This window comes from Triplophysa rosa, linkage group LG11, assembly GCF_024868665.1.
Source record: "Triplophysa rosa linkage group LG11, Trosa_1v2, whole genome shotgun sequence".
In the NCBI taxonomy this organism is placed as follows: domain Eukaryota; kingdom Metazoa; phylum Chordata; class Actinopteri; order Cypriniformes; family Nemacheilidae; genus Triplophysa; species Triplophysa rosa.
The window spans coordinates 1,779,421-1,805,094 of NC_079900.1; the positions used below are offsets into that span (position 1 = coordinate 1,779,421).

The window sequence follows — 25,674 nt, forward strand, 5'->3', positions numbered from 1 at the left end:
ACTCTCTGATGTCCATCTGTGTGTGTCCATGTGTGTGTGTGTGCGCGTGTGTGTGTGTGCGCGCGCGTGTGTGTGTGTGTGTGTGTGTGAACAGCAGGGGACAAAGAGCCCAAGGTGTCACTCTCAAAATGAACATCTGTTTCCCAAACAAATATTCAAATGAGGAGCAAACGCAGAAAATTCCCATAATGCACTGCAGCTTTCAGAGACAGACAGACAGACAGGTGACTGTTCACACACCTGTACACTATTCACCTCATGTCTCTCAGAGTTTTGTCTCCTTGTTTCTCACTCTTATGTCTCTGAGATTGTTTAGCTGAACTAGATGAAAGTGTTTTATTTGTTCCTTGTACATAACAAAAAGTATAATATATTGCGAAAACAAATATAATAGATCTATATTAAAGGTAGACCAAAAAAAGAATGTCATTTCAGATCATTTCAATCCACGGTGACTGGCCTTCTTCTTCAGAACACAAAAGAAGATATTTCGAAGAACGTCGATAACCAAACAACACTGATCCCCATTGACTTCCATTGTGTGAACACAAAACCACCGAGACATTTCTCAAAATATCTTCTTTTGTGTTTCACTGAAGAAAGACTCAATGATAACAGAACTTTTATTTTTGACTGAACGGTCTCTTTAAGATAAATGCAACATGGAAGAGGTTGGCAAGCACATAAGATGTTTTTTAAGACGTATTTCAGAAATGAAAGGCAAAGCAAATAAAACAAAGATCACATTTTCACATAAAAGTCATTAAAGCCGACATAGTCTATTGGACGTCTTTGTGTTCGACACTTTATAATAGAAACACAGCTCTGATCTCTCACATGAAATATTCTCAACAGAATCTCTGGTGAAGCAGATCAGCGAGCGTCTCTCACCGTCCGGCAGAACGTAATCTAGCAAACGCTCCATAAACCACCCGACTCCAGCGAAACAATGAAATGCTCATTTCAAACTCACTACGTGAAAATAAAACGACTGAGAAAAACCAGCGCTTGTCCTGATCAGAGAACTTTCTCTACTTGCTCCGTGTAAAAAAAAACCTTAGTTATTTATCCTAAGTTGCAATAAGAATAAATTGTCCTATGAAAGAACATTTCTTATCACTTTCATACTAGAAGATGATACTATCAGTCTTAAACATGTCGGAAAACACAACCGAGAACTCCGAGTCATATCAGCGTTCTCTACTGTAATAAACTTTCATCCGTGAGCGTTTCCCACCGCGCAGTACTCACCCAAAAGTACATCATCATTTCGGCCCGCAAAAGCCCTCGACACACAACGTCTCCCGGTTTCTCAATCTTTCTCTCGTAACTTCAGGACGGATCCTCTCTTCTCCTCCACTCCTCCTAAACGCTGTTTCTCACTTTTTAGCGGTTTCTGTGGTTTCTCATGTGAAGGGACTCATGAAGATCTCTCTCCGTCTCTCACAGTTTCATGGCGCTCTCCTCTTACAGCAGCCGCACTTTAAAACTGCTTCTGCTTTCTGAGTCTCGCGCAGGATAACAGCAGCCTCCAGCGGGGGAGAGAGAGAGAGAGAGAGAGAGAGAGAGAGAGAGAGAGAGAGAGAGAGATGAGAGATTGAGTGAGAGAGAAGAGAGAGAGAGAGAGAAGGAGAGAGAGAGGAGAGGAAGACAAGAGAGGAGAAGAGAGAGAGAGAGAGAGAAAGGAAGAGAGAGAGAGAAGACAGAGAGAGAGGGAGATGAGACAGAGAGAGAGAGAAGAGAGAGACAGAGAGAGAGAGGGGAAGAAGGAGAAGGAGATGAGAGAAAGAGAAGAGAGAGAGAGAGAGAGAGAGAGAGAGAGAGAGGAGCACAGGGAGAGAGAGAGACGAGAGAGAGAGGACAGAGAGGGAAGAAAGGTAGACAGAGAGAGAGAGAGAGAGAGAGCAGAGAGAGACAGGAGAGAGAGAGAGGAAGAGAGAAGGGACAGGGAGAGTAGAGAGGAGAGAGAGAAGCAAGAGACAGAGAGAGAGATGAGAGCAGAGAAGAGAGAGAGAGAGCAGAGAGAGAACTGGAGAGAGAAGAGAGCAGGAGAAGAGAGAGAGCACAGAAGAGAGAGAGAGAGAGACAGAGAGAGAGAGAGGAGGAAAGAAGAGGAGAGAGAGACGAGCTACGAGAGAGAGGCAGAGAGAGAGAGAGGACAGGGAGAGAGAAAAGAGGGTTTAATGAGAGTATGAGGTGAAAGTGAGAGAGAGAGAGACAGAGAGGAGAAAGAGAGGGAAAACAGGGAGAAGAGAGAGATGAGAGAGAGAGAGAGAGAGAGAGAGAGAGAGAGAGAGACAGGGAGAGAGAAAGGGGTTTTCTCTAATGACAGTATTGATGGTGTATGTGAGAGAAGAGAATCTACCCACAATCCTCTACAGATACGCCGTCTGCAACCCGACAGCCACCACAGAGGAATAAAATGAATCAAATGAAAGTGATAGATGCAGCGTGTCTCGATATTAAAACAACAAACCGTGAATCTGTGTCTCATACATACACAGAGAATGCTGAATCTCTCATATTTCACTCCCAAAAACAAAAGAAAAAGCATATTTGGCTTAAAGAAAATTATCATGAAAATAACAGTCCAGGCTTAATTTACGTTAAAAAAAACATAGGTAAAAATAAAAAATTAAGAGAGCATTCCAAATTTAAATTTAAATCATAATTTCTAGATGTATTGTGGTCATTTCCAGTCTGTTGAATTTCAACCAAATCAAACCTCAGGAGTGACAAAGTCATCCAACAGCATGATGAGAATCCAGGGTATCACATAAAAAGAATCAATTTTGAACTTTTCCTGTTATAATAAATATGAGTGAAATATCTGAAATATGACTGATGATGATTGCTTAAAAGTGAATCTGAACTTGTTTTCTTTGCCGTATTTGAGGTCTCAGAAAATACACCAGAGCATCTTTTCTGTTATTTTCACCTGTTTCTACGGGTTTCTTTTTCTGCAAATAAATGCGAGTAGAAGAAGCAAGATTTTTAATGGAAATTTAAGTAGTTCACACAATGAAACGAAAATAATCATTTTATCTGAACACATACAGTACCTATTAATAGTGAATTTAGAAAAACTAAACATCATTTTGAAATGGTCTCTTCATTTTCTTCCATGGCTGTATATTCTATATACATTATATATCTTAATCTGTATTTGTGCATGTTTACATTAATTTTTTCTGTGCTTTGGCAATGTAAAAAATTTTTTATCACGCCAATAAAGCTTCTTTGAATCTTGAATCTATACAGTAATATTTGATCTGGTTTTGGGGTGAAATGTGGCCTTTTTCACAAGATCATCCCGTAAACTTTTCTCCTGAAGAGAAGTGATTTTAAACATCATCGCTATCTGCCTGCAGGCCACAAACTAACCCTCACCACAGAGATAGAGAGCGAGAGCGAGAGAGAGAGAGTCCTTCGGGACGAGATAAATATTACATGTCTCCTCATATAGACGTTGTGGTGTTTTACAAAACCGATGTAGTGTTGTGTAGTGTTGTATAATGTAGTTTGCTGTGTGAAAGTGTGTGTTCTCTAAACTTCAGTCTGATGGATTTGTGTACTCCAGTATCTCAACTTCATATAAACGCTAGCATCTATAGTTTTTCAAAACATCGAATAAAAAGAAAAGACGCATGTAAATATGTATGCGGTGTGATGATGTTGTCCACCAAAAACTCCAATAGAAAAGATAAACGCAAACATTAAAATGAAACGTTACATAAAAGTCTGCTGAAACCTAACACTTCTTTTTTCCAAACTATAAAAAAAGAATACTCTTCACAGCATTAATCGCACACACACACACACACACACACACTGCAGTCTAAGGTACAGTACTGACAGGAAGTGATGTCATACCTATGTAAAAGGAACGGTTCAGCCATGGATGCACTAACGACTCGCAAAACTCATTTCTTCAGCATGAGCTGTATGTAGAGAAATGAAACGGATGTATGTACAGTATCTCACCAGTGTGATGAACAGAGGACGTCCGGTTCGCCACAGGTGATCGGCCAGGACCCCCCCGCTCGACACGTTCCTGAACACAGCTACACCGCTGGACGCACAGAGACCACCTGCTGACAACACGGCATGAAGAAAACATTCAGTACATTCAACAAACTGATTAAAAGACTTTTACTGCGATGTTCTCGCACATAGCCCAACGGACTTCAGATGTTTCTCATCACATCCCTCCGAGAAATCAAAACAGCGAGAGTAGAAGTTTTTGAGAAATGTATTGAACGGAAAAATCGATATGAAATATTGGGTATCATTGACGCTTTGAGATCTCTGGCCTAGAGAAACATCTGAGAAAGAGACTTGAAAGGTAAATGGTGTTGAGGGGAAACGAGGAAGATGTTAAAGATGCGGCACGATTTTTTTTAGCATTTTATATTGATAAAAATAAAGCAAGTGTGTAGCTGGCTTATCTACACACACACACACACACACACACACACACACACACACACACAAAGAGAGAAACACAGCCTGTGCTGATAGCACATATATTATTTAAAAGCAAAATGTCCATTACAGAGGCTCTGCTGCCATTTGCAAAGACACGATGTAACTATTACAACCGCACACACACACACACCATAAGTGTCTGTAACAATATAATAAGAATATAACACTGTATATTAAAGAGATACTTCGCCCAAAAATGAAAATTCTGTCATCATTTACTCACCTTCGAGTTGTTCCAAATCTATATAAATTACTGATGAACACAGAGGAAGATATTTGGAAGAATGCGTATAACCAAACAGATCTTGCCCTCCATTGACTACCATTGTAGGAAAAAATACTTTATCATATCCTTTGTTCTGTGTTCTTTTTGTGAAGAATGTAGGACAGCAAACAGTTCTGGGTCACTACCGTTGTATTTTTTCCTACTATGAGAGTCAACGGGGAGCCAAATCTGTATAAGCATTCTTCCAAATATCTTTCTCCATCTAATTTATACAGATTTGGAACAACTGCAAGGCGAGTAAACGATGACAGAATTTTCATTTTAGGGTGAAGTATGCCTTTAAGTGCGGTGTAGAGAGACAGAACATTTCTACACATAAACCTGCAGTGAAAGATCTGCCGTCTCTCCACCAATGAATGAAGAGCATGTGAATGATGTGTAGTGTAACGAGTGATGATGTCATCGGGGATTTAACACACACACACACACACACACACACACAAACAGCACTGCACAGTTGATTTTCAGGCAGTTTTGAATTGTTCTTTTGCAGAGTCGACAGCATTCTGTACAGACTGCATCAAATATTAACACAGCGATAAAACACTACACACACAGAGTGAGAGAGAGCGAGAGAGAGAGAGGGATGAGTGAGACATCTATGGTTAGTTGTGTGGTATTCTGCCGCAGTGTCTCTGTGTGTGTGTGTGTGTGTGTGTGTGTGAGAGAGAGAGGAATAAATACAAACTCTGTATTGAGAGCAAAATGATTTTCATTAGCATTGTACAGCTCAGAGAAAAGAAACTATCTAATAAGTTTTGAATAATTCAGGCTGAGACAGTGAGGTGTGTGTGTGTGTTAGTGTACTACACAACGCTTCATTTACTCGACAGCATGAGTTATTAAACGTGCACTGAAGCAACACTGTTGTCCTTCACATCTGACTCTCTCACCACAAAAACACAAACTACACCAGTGACAAAGAAAACATTTATAGATGTCAGAACATTTGCACTAAAAACACAAGTCAACAGCTGTGCACTCTCTCCGTGTCCGTCGTGTGATTTTGCTCATAGAAGCATCGATACGTTCACATGGATAATGCAAAGCACCATGGGAGGGTGACGCATATTTGTCATAAATGATCATTTATTCATTCATTAGCACCGTAATCTACTTAAACCCACTGTATTATTCATCCAAGTTTGTATTAATATTCATTTTTGGTGGCTGTTATGCTGAATTCTGGATGTCATTTACTAAATCTGAACATTACGAGGATAATGAAGTAAACCGCAGTTCACGCTGGAGTTCAGCGGCAGTTCTGGAAGTCTGTGGTTCTGTAAATGTTCAGATACATGTGCGTCACGTCATGTTATTATTTCCAAAGATCAATCATGTTTTTAAACGATATGAGTCCAAACACAAAAGGCATGTGTGTTTGTGTATGTGTCTGTGTGCGTGTGTGTGTCTGTGTGTGTGCGCATGTGCGTGTGTGTGTGTCTGAGTATGTGTGTCTGCGTGTGCGCACGTGTGTCTGTGTGTGTGCGTGTGTGTGGGCGTGTGTGTGTCTGAGTATGTGTGTCTGAGTGTGCGCACGTGTGTCTGTGTGTGTGCGTGTGTGTGGGCGTGTGTGTGTCTGAGTATGTGTGTCTGTGCGTGTGTGTGTGTGTATGTGTGTGCGCACGTGTGTGTGTGTGCGCGTCTGTGTGTGTGTATGTGTGTGTATGTGTACGTGTGTCTGTGTGCGTGCGTGTGTGTGTCTGCGTGTGTGCGCATGTGTGTGCGTGCGTGTGTGGGAAGGGTAAACCCTACGGTATGGGGACAAAATGTCCCCACAAAGATGGCAATATGCAAAACCCTTGTCCTTGTGGGGACATTTTTTGGTTGAGGAAACAAGCTTATAAATCATACAGAATTAACTTTTTGTGAAAATCTAAAAGAGCAGACAGTTGTGTGTGATTGTTAGGTTTAGGGAATATGATATACAGTTTGTACAGTATAAAAACCATTGCGTCTATGTAATGTCCCCATAAAACATGGAAACCCAACATGCGTGCGTGTGTGTTGCAAAGTGATTATTAACTGATCAAGGCCTTTAAACGGATGAGCTTGTTTACCTACTTCAACTACAATCAATGACCTGCCGGCAGATTAATTGAGATGCTTTCCATTGATCTGCGTCCTCTCCTGTTTTCTGGTGACCGGTGCGACGGGCTGTTGCCGGGGTAATCTGCAGGGTCAGGGGTTTGAGTCGAGTTATCAGACCGGCCGACTCTTACGCCTGCGCACATTCTACACTCGCATGAGGCACGAGCACTAGCACGATAAGAAAAAAAAACACACTATAAAAACAAAAAAGCAAAATAAATTGTGAAAAGTGAGGTTTTGAAAAACCACAGCGCTGCCGTGTTTGAAGTTCTGTGTGAAATGAATGTACTGTACAAACGACTGATCAACAGCCATCTCTGTGTAGAGAAAGAAACCGTGGACAGCCATTCAAAAAGCCATTTCTTGAGTATGCATGGGTTGCACACAAACAACATCTTTAAGATATCATTTGGTGCAGAAGTTTTCTTATATTTTAACATCTGCACATGCACTACAGAGGACACCAGGGCACCACAATACACTCGCCGGGTTTCCATCCAAATGTGATGCCAATCTTTTCAAAGTTGGCAATAACAGGAGCCAACTTGGTGATGGAAACCCGGCTACTGTCACCTCTTCAAGAGTGTCGACTCGAACGAAAAAAATGGAAAATTGTAAAATGTGAGAAAAAAATAAAAATCAGTTTTTCCATAATTTAAAAGCAATCAATACACAAAGGAAACTAATCCTGATTGAGGTTTGGGATTAAAAACATGACGCATTAATTCACATGGACCATGCAATGAAATCAAAAAAATCAATCGAGAATTGTGTTGAATCGATGAATTTAACTCAACTAAACATAATAAAGTAACCGAAAAAGAAAGATAAGAGGGGGAGGGAACGAGAGGAAAGAGAAGAGAAAAGGACGCAATACAATACTCGAGGTTTGGTGTAGACTCCAGAGAGTTTGAAATCAGAGTCTGGTTCATGTGAAAGCTGTTTCTGATGATCTTCCACATATTTCATATTAAACATGCACGCGAATAATGATCTGCACAGACAAACCAGTTCAATTCAGCAAATCATCAACTAGAACTCGGCTGAAACGTGATTTCAATCTAAAGTTCATCTCCTTCATCAACACAAGCGTCAGAGTTCAGCTTCATCCATCACAGCCGAGCATCTTTAAAACCCCTCACGCCCATCGGGCAAACACGCACACACACACGTGTGCACGCGCCCGACAGCCCGTAAACTGCAGAGGCAACGAAAGATTGAACAGGAGAACGTAAGGAATGTCTCGGGGCGATCCGGAGAGCATTACAGATTTATCAAGCTTAGCCAGACAGCTCTACTTTCAGATGACGGGCCGCACAAAGCCATTTTCTCCTCCCAGTAACATCAAACGCAGGATGATCTGGTCTGGAGTCATTAGTGTAATGGGGCAGTATTTGTGTTTTAAAGCGCTGGGGTTCTGAGAGGGGTTGCAGTGAAACCGTGCCTTGTGTTTGTACACACAGACTTCACTTTGACGGCAGGGGTGTGTCTGATATGTGTGATGTAGTTGTGTGCATCTCCATGCTGAAATAAAGCCAGTCTGACATGACCTCGTGCTCATAATTCTTTGAGTTTTCTAGTAGGACAAGCTGGAAAAAATCGGTTTCTCTTTTCCTTGTGTACTTGTAGAAATCGTATATTTACAGTTACGTTAACTGTCACTTCCTACTATGGGAGTCTGTGCGTTTTAAAGGGATAGATCACACAAAAATCAAAATTCTGTCATCATTCGCTCTCGTGCGGTTGTAAACCTGTATGCGACTCTTTCTACAGTGGAACACAAAAGAAGATATTTTGAGAAATGTTTTGTGTTCACACAATGGAAGTCAGTGGGGTTCAGTGTTGTTTGATTACAAACATTCTTCAAAATATCTTCTTTTGTGTTTTGAAGAACAAAGAAACTCACACGGGTTTGAAATGACTTGAGGGTGAATAAACGATGACACAATATTCCTTTTTGGGTGAAGAACTTTGAGATTTGGTACGCAGGTGTGATGTGCTCAACTGAGATGTTTGCTTCTTTCCTCCGTCTGTCATTTGTGTTAACTTGATTAGCGACTGATTAAAGCATCAGTAATGCAGTCAGAGGCGCGGCGTGCTAATGTAATAAAGTCACTTACGGCTAAAAGCGGTTAGCTTTAATTGGCAGTAGGAGTGATGCCGAAGATTTGCATTAAATCAGTTATTTGCGTGGCAGACGCCCTCATGCGCCTCTACATGCAATTCCATTACTTGCATTAGCCAATCGCACAGCTAATTGAAGCCGGGAGACACGTTCAAGGGTAGAACGCCCAAGACGCTCAACTCTTTAAAGAGTACATTCCTCGAGATCCTAAAAAATACATTTCATGAAGTGTTTAATTTTGCCGTGTTTGAATGTAAGCAATCTGCCAAGTTGTAAATCCGAAGGTGAACGAATAACAAAGTTATTAGCTTATAAAAAAGGTAATCGACTCTGAATCACGCGAACAAGCCATGACCTGTCCGAATCTTTAACCACAATGTACCTACGTCACTAGAAAAATCCCCGCCTACTGACTGCGAAAACTTAACTCTCTCCTCCCCAAACACTGTACTAGCTCGTTCGTGACGTGTGCATCATGTCTAAGAGAAGCTGTGTTCTATGTAGTGAAATTAAGTCAGTCTTATTTTCACTACCAAAGGAAGAACTTCTGAGGAAAAAATGGTTACTATTTATTTTTCAAACGACACCAAAGGAGTATAAACCGAACGTTTTACTTTGCGCGCGTCATTTTACCGAAGATTGCTTCATCAATCTTGGCGCCTTTACTGCAGGATACATTAAACGTCTTTCCTTAAAAGATGTTGCAATACCAACTTTATTTGGACCTGTAAGCTCCACCGAATCACAACCTGTAAGTGTGACTCTTTATTTTTGTCTTTACTTAAAATTAAATTTGTGTGACGTTATCTCATGTCTGTGTTTAGCTAACGTTACCGTTATTTTTGGGGTTGTTACTGTTTGTTTACCTAACGTTAGCTATAAACTCGTTGCGCTAATGTAAGTGTTCAACCATATTAACTCGCAAAGTCTTTATTTCAAGAACTGCGTGGTGTACTATAGTTATAATAACATCTGAAGATACGAACACCGTACACTGTATGCCGTGATAACTAACTGTTACAAGAGAAGTGTCTAAAACAGTCGTTTTTCTTACTGGCATCTGTATAAGGATTAAAGAATGATTCGTCAGACTCGGGCTCGAGCTGGTAAGGTAAAATCGACGCCATCTCTCTCTATACACTGTTAATATCCAACCACCTGCAAACCGTAATACAGCAGTAATGATAGGCGGTCCATTTGAGACACATGCTGAACGCGTTTGACCAATCACAGCAGACTAGACCATTTGACCAATCACAGCAGACTAGACCATCTGACCAATCACAGCAGACTAGACCATCTGACCAATCACAGCAGACTACACTATCTGACCAATCAGATCAGACTACGCTGGCGGAAAGGCGGAGATTACATAGATGAATCGCGGAACGAATCATTTGAGAGTCAGTCAAGAAGTAAGGTAATAAAAACTGCTTATTATTACGAAATAATAGTATTTTTACATCATGTATGTACATAAACTTGTTGTCGGACACTCCATAAACCAAAATAAGCCCTTAAAAATATTGAGGAATGTACTCTTTAACATGTTACATAGCTGTGCGACATCCCAGATATCTCCGAAACAACATACTATTACATTATGTAGAATACTGTAACCAACAATGGCGTCTACACTCAATGTGACCACTACACTGAATGAAATATTATCAATTGATTGACGAAAATCTAAGTTAATTAAATAGAAATTTCTAAGACACTATCTGAATTCAACATGCAACTTCAGGAGGTCATGTGACAACGATGTTAGCTTTTATGTCAAATAACAAAACTAAACTGCAATTTTAAAACAAATTCCAAATCAAATCAATATGAATTATACAAAAGTATTTTTAAAATAAACAAACTAAGACTTGGTCTGTGCTTTTCTTGGATTTTTTTACATTTAAGAAATATCAGTATATCCACGTTTTCCAAGTTAGCAGTAAACACAGCATCCCCTGCTGTTCAAAACATGTATTGCGATTCAAATAACATCTCAACCGGCTTAAATCGTCACATATTATAATCGATTTTCAACCGGCTCGCGGTGAATCGTTACATTCCTAGCTTCGTTAGCATCTGCTTCTATTGGCCTCTGTACGTAATAGTGTTAATTCTGTCAGCTATTTTATGTTTTAGTCGTAGTTTTAGTCCCACGACAAATATACTTTTTAGTTTTTATCTTACTTAGTTATCCTTGTCATGTTTTTGTTTAGTCAAGTTTAGTCGACTAAATGTCTATGCATTTTAGTCTCGTTTTAGTCAATACAAACTTAATTACATTTTCGCCATGCTGTATAATCGTTAAAATTATAATTTTTTTAATTCTAAAAATTATAATCGCAGTGATTGTTGTCGTTTGTTTTTATATTTAATTTCGGTATAAGTATCTCTTCTACCAATAAGCACAAGTCAATAGAATTTCAAATCATGTGCAGTTTATTCAACTTCATCTAAGAAGTATATCCGCAGAGGTTTGATAAGTGCATAGGCCTATTCATAGACATCCAACCTTACAGACGGACTCATGGTCTTCGCGAGGTGGGATGTCTTTATTCAGCAACCACAATCGCAAACAAACAATGTAGTGGAGATCAACGCGGCTTAAGCAATTATGAGAGAACACGGAGCGGCTGGAGCTCGCTAAACTCTTGTTTATTGACTTGAGATCCAAAACGGGGCTTCCACAGTGAGAGCATTGGCGTGTGGTTGCCAGATTGCACAATGTAAGTCTCCCACTGGGCAGAAAATGTATACTGTTTTAACCTTTCATCCCTGTTTGGGGGATCTGAACTCCTGTCATCTGGCGATCGCAAACATGAACGCTCGTACAGCAGAGGTTCGAACATAAATCTGTAATATTTATCTTCAATTTCTTTCGACAACGACTAAAAAGACTTTTTGGGTGAGTTTTTATTTAACAACTACATTTTAGTCTCATAATTTTTTGTCAACGATATTGCGTGCCGATATAGTCTTAGTCATCGTTTAATGGCCTTATTTTTCGTCTCGTCATAGTCCTGGAAAAATAGTCGTTGACGAATATTTTTCGTCATTCACTAGTGCGTAAGTCATCCGCCATATTGGGACAGTCAAAGCAGATCTGTGAACACTCGAGAGTGAACTAATCGTTATGAATATCAATGTCACCTGCTGTTATGTGTGTAGATCTAAACATTATAATCGCTAAACTAGCACAGTACAGTAAGACGGGAGTGATAGCTACTGCAACACCGCATTACCAAGTGACCACCCAGACAGCACAGGCACGTCTGGAAGACGTCTGGAAAACATCTGATAAACATCTTAGAAAGGGAAATTTTACATACATTCTAAATGCAAAAAAATACTTCTTGCAGATGTTATCAAATAATAGATGTCTAGATGTAAGTGTGCTATCAGGGCACAGTTTAATACTGCAATACTAAGTTCATACAAATAAAACACAAACCCGTGAAGGGTTATCCTTTTTCTTCAGGAATTTAAATCTCAGCGGTTTTTTTTACAACCAGAAGCTGAAAACTTTCTACAGTGAGACTTCAATGCAACCTACGCAACATAAATGTTGACCGTTCCCCGATTTGCTGAGTGGTCAGCATCGACATACACTATCTATGGTTATTAACAATTGTTCACGCATAATGAACTTTGTTTAATTAAAAGTAGTATGACATTACATACGGTACAGTAGTAAACTAGTGCTCTATAGCATAATGTTTGGTCATAAAGCGAGTGTTGTGCTTTCATAACGAGTGATGTTAGTCAACAGTCCGGCTCGTGTAGCATCTCTGTTGATCATTGAAACTAATAGGCAACATCCACCTGTAAGCACACCCCGGCTCTAAAGCTAATGTAATGTGACATCAGCATCAGCCGCTCATCCCGAGCGTCCACTGGAAGTCAGCCGTAATTGCTCGGGTCCATTAGCGCTGACATCAGCCAGATGGTGTCCTAACCCGTTCATTCCCAAACCCGCTCAGCCTGTACATACACACACAAACACACGGGTCATGTGCTCGGAGGAAATATACTGAGGTGGGGTCAAGAATAACATCAACCAAACCCTTAAAGAGACATGACGTGACCAGCGGACTGATGGGTAATGTAGTTACTGTATCAGCTGTATCTCACTGCATCCTCATAGCTGTGAGGATCTGATATCAGACAGTATGAGAGACGGATACAGATTTAACTCCGATATCAAGAAACGGCAAACCAATTGCATTCAATTAAGCAAAAAAAAGTTCATTACAATAATGAAGTAAATTAAGCTCATTTGTAGATATTTTTAATCACTGCGCCTATAAGATAAGAAGGTTCTTTATTTCATATTTTGTTATGCTGTGATCTCAAATTCGAAATCGTTCCTCGTTTAAACTTTTATGTTGAATATGACCAGAATACTCAAAGTAAGATAAATCGCTGCAACTTGCACGTTCTTACTTTTGTCTTGTTTTCCAGTACAAACATCTAAACGTCTTAAATAAAGATAGATTTACTCGAGAACCCAAATGAAAAAGGGATCTACGCTTTAAAACACCTGCCAAAGCGGCCAAGACAACGACTTCCAATTTATCGCTTGATGAAGAGTTGACCCCTTATTCAAAATTGTCTTTACTTTTCTTCTCAAACGATTAATCTCGATAAATCGCATCCAGAAGAAAAGTTTGTGTTTGCACAATGTCTGTGTACTGTACATGTCACAGTTTTTCTCCATTGCTTAAACACATTTCTTGAAATGATGGCTCCTTTTCTCTGAACCGCAAACACAAATTCGTAACTTCTCGCCCAATTCCCTCAACGTCCTATTTTTGGGTCAAAATGAAGCTTGCTGAAAAAGCAAACTTTTCCCCCAAATATAACACACAAGTCCTCAGAAACACTCACACTACAACATAGTCTTAGACACTGCAGGTGAGATCAATTCAAAACACTGTTACTAAAACCTCTCATTGGGATTCAAGAATGGAGTCATTTGACAGCTCAGTGTCTATTACAATACACGACCTAAAAGAGTGCAGAAAGAGCCGAATGCAACCCTAGTGTAAAGTAATCTTAGATGAAAGTAGATGAATCAGGGCTCGATCAGACAGAACGTGCTTTTCATGTTTGAAAACGCCGGGCGCGCTGCGCTGCTCTTTTGGTTGATTCTTTGAAAAGAGCAGCGCTAGGAAACCACGGAAACCACCGCCCTGTCAGTCAAGGATTACAGCGCGAGCGTAATCTAACTGTCATGTTATCAGAAACTTTAAAAAGGTACAAGCTCGGTTAACCCGCGTCAGCCAACACAGGTTTCTCCTTCATCGTCTCCGGATGTTTCAAGCAACTGCAAAGTTCCGCCACCAAATCGGAAGGTCCGCCTCTACTTTCATTCGATTGGACAATAGGAAAAAAGGCGCATGACGTCAATCGCTTTTCGGCTTATGGTGCGTTTCCACGGAGCAGAGCGAGCATTTTCAACTGGCTGTCGCCCGGCGTTTGTCGCTTGATATTTGTCGCCTAACTTTTTGACGCCCCTAATGCCTTCTCCGCCCCGCTGTTGGTCCCATAACGCAACACGTGAGAGTCAAGCGCAGCTCTCATACAAAAGAATTGAAAACACTCGCTCTGCTCCGCACGCTCCGCGCCAGTGGAAACGCACCGTTATGGGACCGACAGCGGGGCGGAGAAGGCATTGGGAGCGTCAAAAAGTTACGCTCTTCTTAACTTTATGCAAATATCAAGCGACAAACGCCGGGCGACAGCCAATCGCTGCAGACAGTAGGCAAGCCAAGATTGACGTATGTTTCCGACTGCTTGCAAATGGTGGATTCATTTCGGAGGCGTGTTAGCGTAAAATTAATGACACGCCTCAAAGCAAACGCGTCTCAGCAATGCCAGCGGCACGCTCTGCTGTAGTGGAAATTCACCGTTAGAGTTACGTTTCTTTCTTATGCAACGCATAAGCGGCGCACATAAGCAACGCGCGAAACACTCCCTGCCAACTGAAAACAATTCAAAAGAGGCACGTCTAACAGTAAAAAACGTGTTCCATGTGATCGACCCCGTAGACAAGACAAGAAAAGTTCAAAAAACTGTATAAACTGAGTATGCAACACAATACAGAATACAATTGCATAAACATATAAATATACATGGCATCCTATGCACCTTCGGCCCAATTTCGTTACAGGACACTAGAGCAATTTCTTGGTCTTCTGACAAACTATTTTTTTGCAAGTAGTCGTCTCTCTGCAATAATACAGAACATGTAAAATATGCTCCAAATAAACTTGACGATCACAAATTTGAGGGTGCTACAGTTTACTGGATACAGACAAGTGAAATGTCTCTCATATAAAGTGTGTAGTGTAATTCTATACTGCATGTTTAAGTAGTATAAAGCCCTGTAGATGATGAGCTCCTATTGATATGATCCTGAGATTCTGAATGGAGTGTCATCAGTGTTGCTACTGAATGTTTACTGATGAATAAATGTGTGCCATTTGAGTTTACATCTTCACACTTCAGTTCATTATATTGTGTGTTTTCTGAATGAGAACGTGGTTAAACCTTTGCAAAATTGGGACGGTTTTGTGTGGGGTTTTTACAAGATGATTTATTGTTCTGAGAATGCTTTTATAGTTGTCAGAAAATGGTGAATTGTTTCATGAATTGTGTGTTAGCAATCGAGACAAACTGTAATTTTGTATTTATAAACAAATTGACATACATGCAAAAATAAACATTTATATATAAAATAAATTATTGGTAAATATAAATAAATACATTAATATAATATTTTCTAAATATGTGTACATGTATGTGTCCGTTTTTGTGTTTATGGATAAAAAATGTATATGCACAGTATTAAAGCATATCTTATGTAAACACAAACTGGATGCGATTAATCGACTGACAGCCCTAATAGTTTTCTTCATTTTGATCATTTGTTTCAGAAAACAAGGCGTGATATTTTATGACGGCATAATATTTAAACACCTTCCTAATGTTTTATTACCTTTCATCTTGATATGAGAATTTCTTGTTTTAAGAAATATTTGTACAGGAACACAAGACAAAAGAAATTGATTACTTGCAGTGTTACTTCTGAAAAAGAAAATCTAACGCTCTTATAAACTCTTTTGAGTGAAGGCTTGAGATGTTTTGGTGTGTCACTCCGGCACCAGCGTCTGGAGTCTGAAGATGTGATACTCTCTCTCTCTCTCTCTCTCTCTCTCTCTTCAGAGCTCGCTGGCTCTCCGCCACTAAAGCTTTTGATTGGATTTTAGCTTAAGAACATTTGCTTAAAGATAAATCAATATTTTCTGTAAGCCCGACTGTCAGATAACTGATGTTAGCCATTACATTATGGATCCCAAACACTTCGGATGCCCGAGCCGCCACGCCGTAGCCCAAAGAATTTACCTCAGATTTATGCAAATGTGATTGCATTAAAACGGCAGGTAGGACATTAAAAAATGGTTTTGCGCTCCATTCAGGCGCTCTGAACCACAGAATACACGGGCAGCGGCCAATTTCCGGTTGGCCTTGGGGTCTTTAGGAGTAAAGCTAGAGAGATTTCAAGACAAACTGTTTAGTGAACGAGCACGATTCAGACCTCAGGACACGGAGAATGTTTGGCTTCTGTTTGAACAGCAGTGTCGTTCCCATTAAAGGCCGAGCGAGCTAAATGGAGCCCTTTTCAATTAGTTTCCAAAGTGCTTATCCAGTTAAAGATAACCACTTATTGATTTAACAACAGCCCAGCGTTCGGTCTGCGGCTCACTGATGTTATGACTTCACTTTTTCCCTTTTCCTTTCTTTCTTCTCTCGTCCGACGGAAAAGTCACACGGACGGCACGTGAAAGCTGCATCGTTCACGATTCATTTAACAGTTGTGTTTGAAAGGGATAGTTCACCCAAAAAGAACATTTCTGGTGTCATTTTATACCCTCGTGTGGGTTTAAACCTGTATTTGAGAAGATAAAAAGGAGAAGATAGTTTGAGAAATGTCTCAGCGTTTTGTGTTCATACATTGGAAGTCAGTGGGGTTCAGTGTTGTTTGGTTATCGACGTTCTTAAAAAAAAAGGATTTTATGTTCTGTGGAAAATTCAAAACAGGTTTGACATGACATGGGGGATAAATAAAATAATATTCATTTTTAGGTGAACTGTTAAATGCTTCATCTGACATTATAACGCATTCAATAAGTTCAATAAAAAGAAAGCGCGAATAAAAAAAGACTTCTTACGTCGATTTTAAATATGGTTTGGCCCAAGGCAGAAACCTCCGGTCTTCAGAGGGGTCTTGTGTTTGATGTTAGATACTGTGTGAGAGTTCTCTTCGGGCAATACAACACACTGCACAAGCAAAAAAAAGGCTTTTGATAAATCTCCTGTTCTCTCTTATCCATCTGCTAGTGTCTGTTAGCTTTCTTGTGCGTGTTTTATGTGCACTTACATCCGAGCAGATTCCACTCATCTTAGTGTTGTGTAATGCTTTGTGCGTCAGAACGGGACGTCCGGAGACCCCTGAGAGTCATCACTTATTCTGTCTTCTATAAGTGTTGAAAAGAGAAATACAGATACAACATTCAATGTGTTGCATCAATGCTGTTCCTTTACAGTTCTTACCCTACAAACATCTGTACAATGTACGGTACAAAATACAACAACCTGCTAAACTAGGGCCCTATGAAATCAGTTTTATTTTTTCCCAAATTCCGTTTTTTCTGTTTTTATTTTTCTGGATTCCGTGTTTTCCATCTTTTACTGAACAATTGTGAGTAATATATTAGCCCACATGAAAAAAAATTTAAGTAAACTGTAGTATTCACGTATAAACTATAATAAAAACCTACAGAGGATACTTTGAACCAGGGGCGGATTTGGAGTAAAAAGTGGCCCTGGACTTCTTCAGCAGGAGCGGCCCACAAAACCCAGCTCGCAACATAACATAACACAACGACGCACTGATGCACAAACCATTCTATAAGCACTATAATTCATGAATGTAAACGTTTTTTAAGATGTTTCATGCCATCTCGCAAAGTCAATAAAACATTAAAGGCCAGTACAGTCTAAGCAACAAACAGATATCAAAATGACATAAAAGCCTACATAAAAGGTATTGTAATATAAGGCAATGTATTTAAACTGACCATGAAATGGTGTGACTAGACTTTGCCAACAAATATTGTTTTACTTCAGCTATAAAGTCCAAAATCAACATTATACAACTCTTAAAAAGTGAGTGTTTAGGATTTATAAATCGAGAAGAGAGGAGAGAAAACATTCACTCTTATGGGCTTAATAAGTAAGTAGCTTAATACAAAGAGCTTAATAAGCTTTTTAAAACGATACATTGAATAAAAATTTGACCGAAAAAGTAAAAGTCATTTCATTACCTGTGATGATAGTTCTGCAGTCTATTGAATTATTCCATGCTAATAAAATGGCCTATATACACACACAGTCATATCTTATGCCTCATATGCTATAATCGTATCCGTTTCAGTGTGTTTTTAGAGATGTTAACTCGAACACACGTCTCAAATTATGTGACAAACCATTTTTCATTTTTCGAAGTTTTCCACAGCAGAACTCGCAAAAGTTAAGTAGTTTGCATCTCTGTATCTTACCATTTAACATTTTTATTGTAAAACCGTTGGCTTCGTTATGTTTGCCTTCTTACATCTCACTACATGGTCATCAATAAAACTGAATCCTCGCATTGGAGTTCGCGCATGTTAAGCGCCCGCCTACCGATAGTAAGTTCTGCCTCCTTCAATTTGATTGTCTGAAAGTTCTGTTTTCCTTAGTTTGATAGGATGTATTCTGCATGGTCTCTGTAATTTGATTGGCTGGAATTCTGTGAACCCGGTCTTTATTTCATTTGATTGGTCAATCTTTAGAGATTGACGAGCACTTGTTACCGCTGCTGCATTAAACCACTGGGACACAGAAATCACAACAGCCACTATAGTAACTAATATTCTCAGTGGTCGAATTATAAAAAAACTAAGGGGATGGTGTGGTGAAATGTGGGTGTGTTATAACTATTCAAGCTAACTAGACTTTTATTTTGACGGGTTGCTGTAAAGGGTGATTGACAGTTGTTTCAATGCAGTTGAAAGCTCCACACGAGCATTACGCGTGCAGTACACGCAACCGAAGACACGCAAAACAAACAGATTATTTCAACCGCATCGGAATAATCTTTACGTTATTTATAGCACAATTTACATTTTGTTAGCCGTTCAACACTACTTCCTGGTTAAGAAGGAACACATTTGCCAGATTCTGTGCCATTCAGTGTTATATAGCAAATTACGTTTTCATGTCTGGTTTCTGCGATTCCATCCGCGTTTTCGGCATCGCGGAAATCATAGGGCCCTACTGAACATACGCACGGTCATTATACAGTTTGAATATAAATGTTCGTGGAAATGTATCATTTCATGACTGCAATGAACTTTGTTCACAACGTTTCGAGTCTGCTTTCTCCCAAGCTTTGACTCGAGCAGAAAACCACCCTAGCAACATCCACACGCATCACAGCATCTGGTTTTAGAGGCGAGTCTCCTTCGGAAATGTACAGATCATTTAACATAACGTTTCTCTCTGACTGTAAGAGTCATGGAGTGAAGGACGTCCATATGTTTCTGCGTCTCGGGAGATTGTGTGATAGACTTTAAATGCTTCAGTCTCAGAGTCTGGAGAGTGTGCGTGTTTGTCTGTCTCTCTACACATTTGCACGTGGGCGGAATTTCCCAGAATCCCCGAGAGCCTTTAAACTCCCCGTGTGAAGTGGGTGTTCCACGGCAGAATGGAGTCAGCTGGTTGGGAAGGGTGGCGATAATGAAGAGTTTTGTCAAAAGATGACAAAGACAAGCATTTCTTACCGCTCTGTATTTAAATATGAAATAATGGTCCAATTCAATCAACATCTCGACTCCGAAATGTGCTGATCTGTTCCAGTCTCTTGATTTATTTCTCACTTTCACTTTTCCTCTCTCTCTCTCTCTCTCAGCGGGGTAATGAGCAAAGATGCGTCTCCTCTTCTCTCGGCTCTCGGAGGGCCAATAAAAGCCCCGCAGTACCGGAAGGTGTGTGAGTAACTGTAAACATTGTTTACACATTATAAATGATTCTTCCTTGTCCTGCCCAGAAATGAATATAAATGCAGACTAACAGCGCAACACGCGTCCCCTAATGTCACAGAAAACACCAGCGGAAGACGATCGTCCCACAAAACTGATGCCATAATTGTGTGTGTGTACAGAAAACCCTCTTCGAATCTGAACCAGAACTCTGAATCACAACTGCCATATCCCACAATGCATCGCAATACACCAGAAGCACAAAAACACACACATGCAGACAGACAGACAGACAGACAGACGCGTGCGCATTCCCTGAGCTGGTGACCTGTTTTCGTCTCTGTTGATGTTGGTTTGGGTTTCAGGCTGAATCTAGTTTTATCAATCCACATCAGCCGCTGCGCACACGCACAAAAAAACACAAGCTGCAAGATTTCGTCTGTAACATGAACTTCAGGCTTCAGTGTGATGAGAGACACACAAACATGTGTCGGCTCAAAGCTGAAATGTAAGCTTGAACACACGTTACAATCTGTCCTCTAAAAGATGTGTGTCGGTTTAAAGAGCTACAACAAAAACACCAGTTTTATATTCAGTCTGACGTTTTTTATGAAAGCTTTATCATTAGATATAATAATGTTGATGAATCCTGCAGGAGTGATGATAAAGTATGGTCATATGTGCAGGATATAAAGTGTAATGTTACGACTGGCCAGGGCAGGAATCATTAAAAATATGTAACAGATGAGAGCTATTAAACGTGTTTGTGTGTTTCCTTTCATTAGATCAAGAACAATTACACACGCGTGATGGACTGATTCATCATCTATCAGCATTACACGTGTGTACGTCCTTATTAGGTTTTCCTCGTTGGTGATCAATTTAGTTCCCTGAAAACAAAAGAGCTTATTTTAATGACAGGGACCTTAAGAGGCAAATATTACAGTGTATTAAAGTATATCATTGTCAAAAAATGACGCACAATTCAAGTCATTGTTGTGAATTGTATGTGTTGAGGAAACAGTGCCTACTTCATGAGATTTAGGGAACAAATCTGAACCCAAAAGTGAGCAAAATCCAAGCAAAACTCCCCTTTGGGGACATCCTCATTTGTAAAAACACTATAAAAATAGTAAATTGTTTCTTTTAGGGTAAGTTTATGTTGTTTATTACTTATTGTTTATAATAGGGCTGTCAAATCGATTAATCGCGATTAATCGATTCCAAAATCAATGTTTGTGTTTATATAATATATGTATGTGTGCTGTGTATATTTACATGTACGTATAAATGCACACACAAACATGTATACATAACAAAATACATGTATATACGCATGTAAAATATAAAAAAATGACATTAATTAGATAAAATTACATAAATATAAAAAAGGGTTTTGCTTAAATATATTGCATATTACAGATATACTGTATCTTAAATATATAATTTGTGTTTGTGTATTTATATACGCATAAATATAAATGGCACACACACATATATTATAAAACACACAAAAAATCACGATTAATCGATTCCAAAATAAATGTTTGCGTTTATTTAAAACAATAGAAGTCTATCGGTGTGAGAGAAAAAAATCGTTTCTCTATGAATATAGATTTAATCTGCTAGCTATTCGAATCGATTCACAAATTTTAAAAAATCCCAAAAAGAATTCACGTTACACCCGGACCTTTTACGCGCAAACACAGCGAAGCATATAGCTCTGCACAGGACTACACTAATATTGGATAAATAACCGCTCTTTAAATGTATGTGTATGATGATTTTGTCATACGATGTGGCAATGCGTGGAAGAGACTGTCGTTTAACGAAGCACTACTGAGTCGCGTTTGACAGCAGAATACTTCAATGAGAATGGCTTTACTGGGCAGTTCAGTTGTATTAAAATACAATATGTGACAGTTCTAAGAGTAGAAGCCAAAGTACCAACACTAGTCTGACTCTGAGCGCAAACGTGACGCGATGACATCTTAAATCTCAAATATGCTAATTAGTACATCAAGAATCGATTCTGAATCGAATCGTGACCCTAGATTCTGAATCGAATCGTGAGAGACCAAACGATTCCCATCGCTAGATGTCTATGTAATGTCCTCCATAGATATTTTAAATAAACTAATGAAAGTGTGTGTTGCATGCGTGTGTGTGTGTCACTCGACACTGAAACGCATGATTACAGGACGAATCAGATGCATCTCGAGATCAATACACAAGAATCAGATTTGATCGAGATCGATTGAGATCTGATCGACCCCCTAGAGTTCAATTACATGACAACTAAAGAATAAAAAACAAAGAGAAAATATTGTATCTCTGAACTAACAACATTCTGTAAAGTAATTTTATAAACAGAAAGAGGAGTTTAACAAGACGCTAGTGTCAAGGTCTGAACAGAATTCAGCTGTAGATTTCAGTGATGTGACGTCTGTGTGTGTTGTGTAAACTCACACGTCATTCACACGTCTGATCTTTTACTATAAACATCACCGTCTGGATCAGACAATACACATCCAACCATCACCACAGACTGAAGGAAAGCTTTTCACTTATTTCCTTTAAAAAAAATAATGACTTCGAAAGAAGGCTGCTTCTTTGATTTTTATGCATTGTTTTTTTTCTATAAACAATTTTACAGTAAATGTCAAACATCACACGACCAAAGCAGAAAACCAGTCTCGCCACAAGCGCTTGCCAGACAAGGGACGGGGACGGAACTATGAACTTTAAGGCGATGTGCTAACATAAATAGTTTATTAAATGTTCACATTCTTTTTTATTTGAATATCTGAATATCATTGATTGCTGAATAGATTGAAGAAGACGTCTATGTCAAAACCAATAACATAGCAGAGGTGGGACAATCCTAACGCTCACCTACGCTCCTTTTCGGTAGTTCCTGAAGGCATCCAAAGTAAAACTGCATCATATCAATGCTGAACCAGAAGCGATGAGATCTACTTTACAAAACATGCACGTTTGTTGAGGCGTAAACCCAAACGGATCTCACAGGAATTCGTAACTATTTTATGAGGTGGCTAATTCGAATGAATTTGTGCGTTGTAAATCGTACAAAAACGTAAAATTACTAGAAAAAGCAATACTAAGGCCCCACCCCTAAACCTAACTTCACTGTTGCGAAAGCAAAACGTACTAGAATGTACGAATGAGAGCGAACAAATTATCTACCTCGCATAACAGTTACAGTTTTGCCGTGAGATTGTATTGCACATAACTGAAAGAAACACTGTAAGAAACCTGAGAGGTTTGGAAACTGTAAAAGAGATTCTTTCTTTACTTAAAAGAGGAAAAAAAGGATTGTTTTCCTGACGAAAGCTTTCACAATCAAACGCGGTTCAGCTGTACAATTTTCATATATGCTTATATATGCAGATATGATTGTTTCATCATATCTTATATTGACGTTAACAGCACAAATATGACACATATGAGCGTAAAGTCTTTAGATGAATATTCATTGATGTTCCCCAACAGCTCCAGTTTCCAAATCTTCCAGTTTAGCATCAAACTAATGCGTTGGCTTCAGTTTCTTTCGTCAAGGCGTTTAACAGATTGGATCTCAAGTGACTCATATTTCCCCATAAAATGTGCCGTTCTCAAACATCAATCTGGCTGTCACGCCTGCAGTGCATTATGGGAAACGACGGTTTGAGACAGACTTTGCTGGATTGCGTTTTTCCAGTAATCGTCTCCAGAACGACCCTACCCGTCAATACCAGCGTCATTTAAACCCGACAGACAGTAAACAATCCATTTCATCATTTAAAACAGCGGTCCTTCATTCGTCGAGCCGTGACAGCTCCTCGATCTCTAATCTCTGCTAATAGCCCGGCCGCCAAACATTGAAAGTGAGAGATGCATTAAGGGGGAGCTCCCTCGCCGCTGCGGCCGAACATGCGGCCAAACTGCAGCATAAAAACTTGCATGAGCCGCAATTACACAAAAGAAATCCTCTGAATAATCCAATCTTAGTTTGTTCAGAGGGTGTCTCAAATGAAGTTAGCGTGCTCGACCGAACGCTTTCTTTCTCGAGCAAAAACGCGGGTGGAGTTGAATTCCCCGCGGACTTGATAGAAATGTAATTAGGAGTAATCAATACGACTCTAACAAACACAAAAAGACTCGCCGTGTCTCTTTCTGTCGGCTCTGTTCTCCAGAGGAACGCCTACAGATGCCTCACGGGACCTGATAGAGAACAGCAGCGTGTGGATTCTCCTCCATTAAAGCTCGGGGATATCCAGAAGAAAGGCTTGGAGGATTATATCAAGAACTTCAATAAAACGGAATCTTACCAGAGAAATCCCATCCAAACTTTGCTGAAACAGACTAACACCGTGTCAACGCGGGACGTGGCGCGACACGACAAAAGAACCCATTTGAACCCATTATAATTTTACATTTTGTCCACACTGTATGCGGCGCGGCATGACAAACCCATTAACAACAAGTCGTTTGTTGGATGCGTCGTGCCGGTCGCATCCAGTGTACAAACAATGCGAGCGAACGGAAATTCGTAACGATTTTATCAAGTGCCTAATTCGAATGAATTTGTACGATGTGAATTGTACAAAAACGTGCGAATTACTAGGAAAAAAAACTTCCTAAACCTGGTATGGTGATCTCATTCACACTAAAACGTAATAATAAGATCGCACGAATTAGCCGTTTCGTAAAATAGTTACAAATTGCAATAAAATTGTGTACGTAAAACCAGGAATACGAACGTTAAAAAAATAGATTTACTTAGAAAATATATTTTTCTTGAACTGTGGATGAATGTGCAAATGTTACAGGTACGATGCCACAACATTCATCTACAGTTGCTAAGGTTTTTGGTTGCTAGGTGGTTACTTACTGGTCCAAAAAACTGAAACATTTCTCAACAAATTTCTTATGCAATCCCACATTAATGCTTCAGATTACGATTTATTGTGTTTTAAAACAGTCTGAAACGTAACACGGATCTCCACCGAGTGTCCGGAGCTATTCAGAAGAAACACATGAGCAAATGTTCTGAGCTTTAATGGAGATGAAAGAAAAGAAAGAGCTGGCGAGTGTGATTGTGTGCTCTGTTGCTCAGCGTGTGGTGTAGCGCGGTACATCGCTGATTCAGCAGCCGAGAGCCGTGGTGCAGAGATAATGTCTCTCTCTCTCTCTCTCTCTCTCTCTCAGCCATATGTTGTGCATACATCAGTCCTCGGCCTCTCTGCCCATCGCCATGTAGATTAATTATGACCATCACAGGCAGAGCGTGGAGCTCATAAATCACGCGAGCGTAAAATAATCCAGGGGAATAATATTCATGTTGAGAGTATCAGTGAGAAATCTGCACGCACGCACCCACCCACACATAAACAAACACACTTACACACACATCACTGACAAATACACTTACACACACACTCCTAAACAAATACACTCACACGTGCATGCACGCACGCACGCAGACACATGCGCGCACACCTAAACAAACACACTTACACACACACACACACACACACGCACATTCACTGACAAATACACTTACACACACACTCCTAAACAAATACACTCACACA

At 39.8% G+C, this 25,674-nt stretch overlaps 1 protein-coding gene across 8 annotated transcripts in view; it reads right to left on the reverse strand.

Moving 5' to 3' along the window:
- Window positions 1–25,674, reverse strand: part of LOC130561137 (RNA binding protein fox-1 homolog 3-like) — a 142,423-nt gene that overhangs the window by 77,169 nt on the left and 39,580 nt on the right. For 4 of the 8 annotated variants that reach the window (XM_057345289.1, XM_057345291.1, XM_057345286.1 and 1 more), the window contains one exon: window positions 3,985–4,094. In XM_057345289.1, the coding sequence (XP_057201272.1) occupies window positions 3,985–4,094 (110 nt within the window). Of the gene's footprint in view, window positions 1–1,251; window positions 1,486–3,984; window positions 4,095–17,436; window positions 17,534–25,674 lie in introns of those variants that run through there. The other 4 variants (XM_057345292.1, XM_057345288.1, XM_057345290.1 and 1 more) reach the window with 3 other exon arrangements.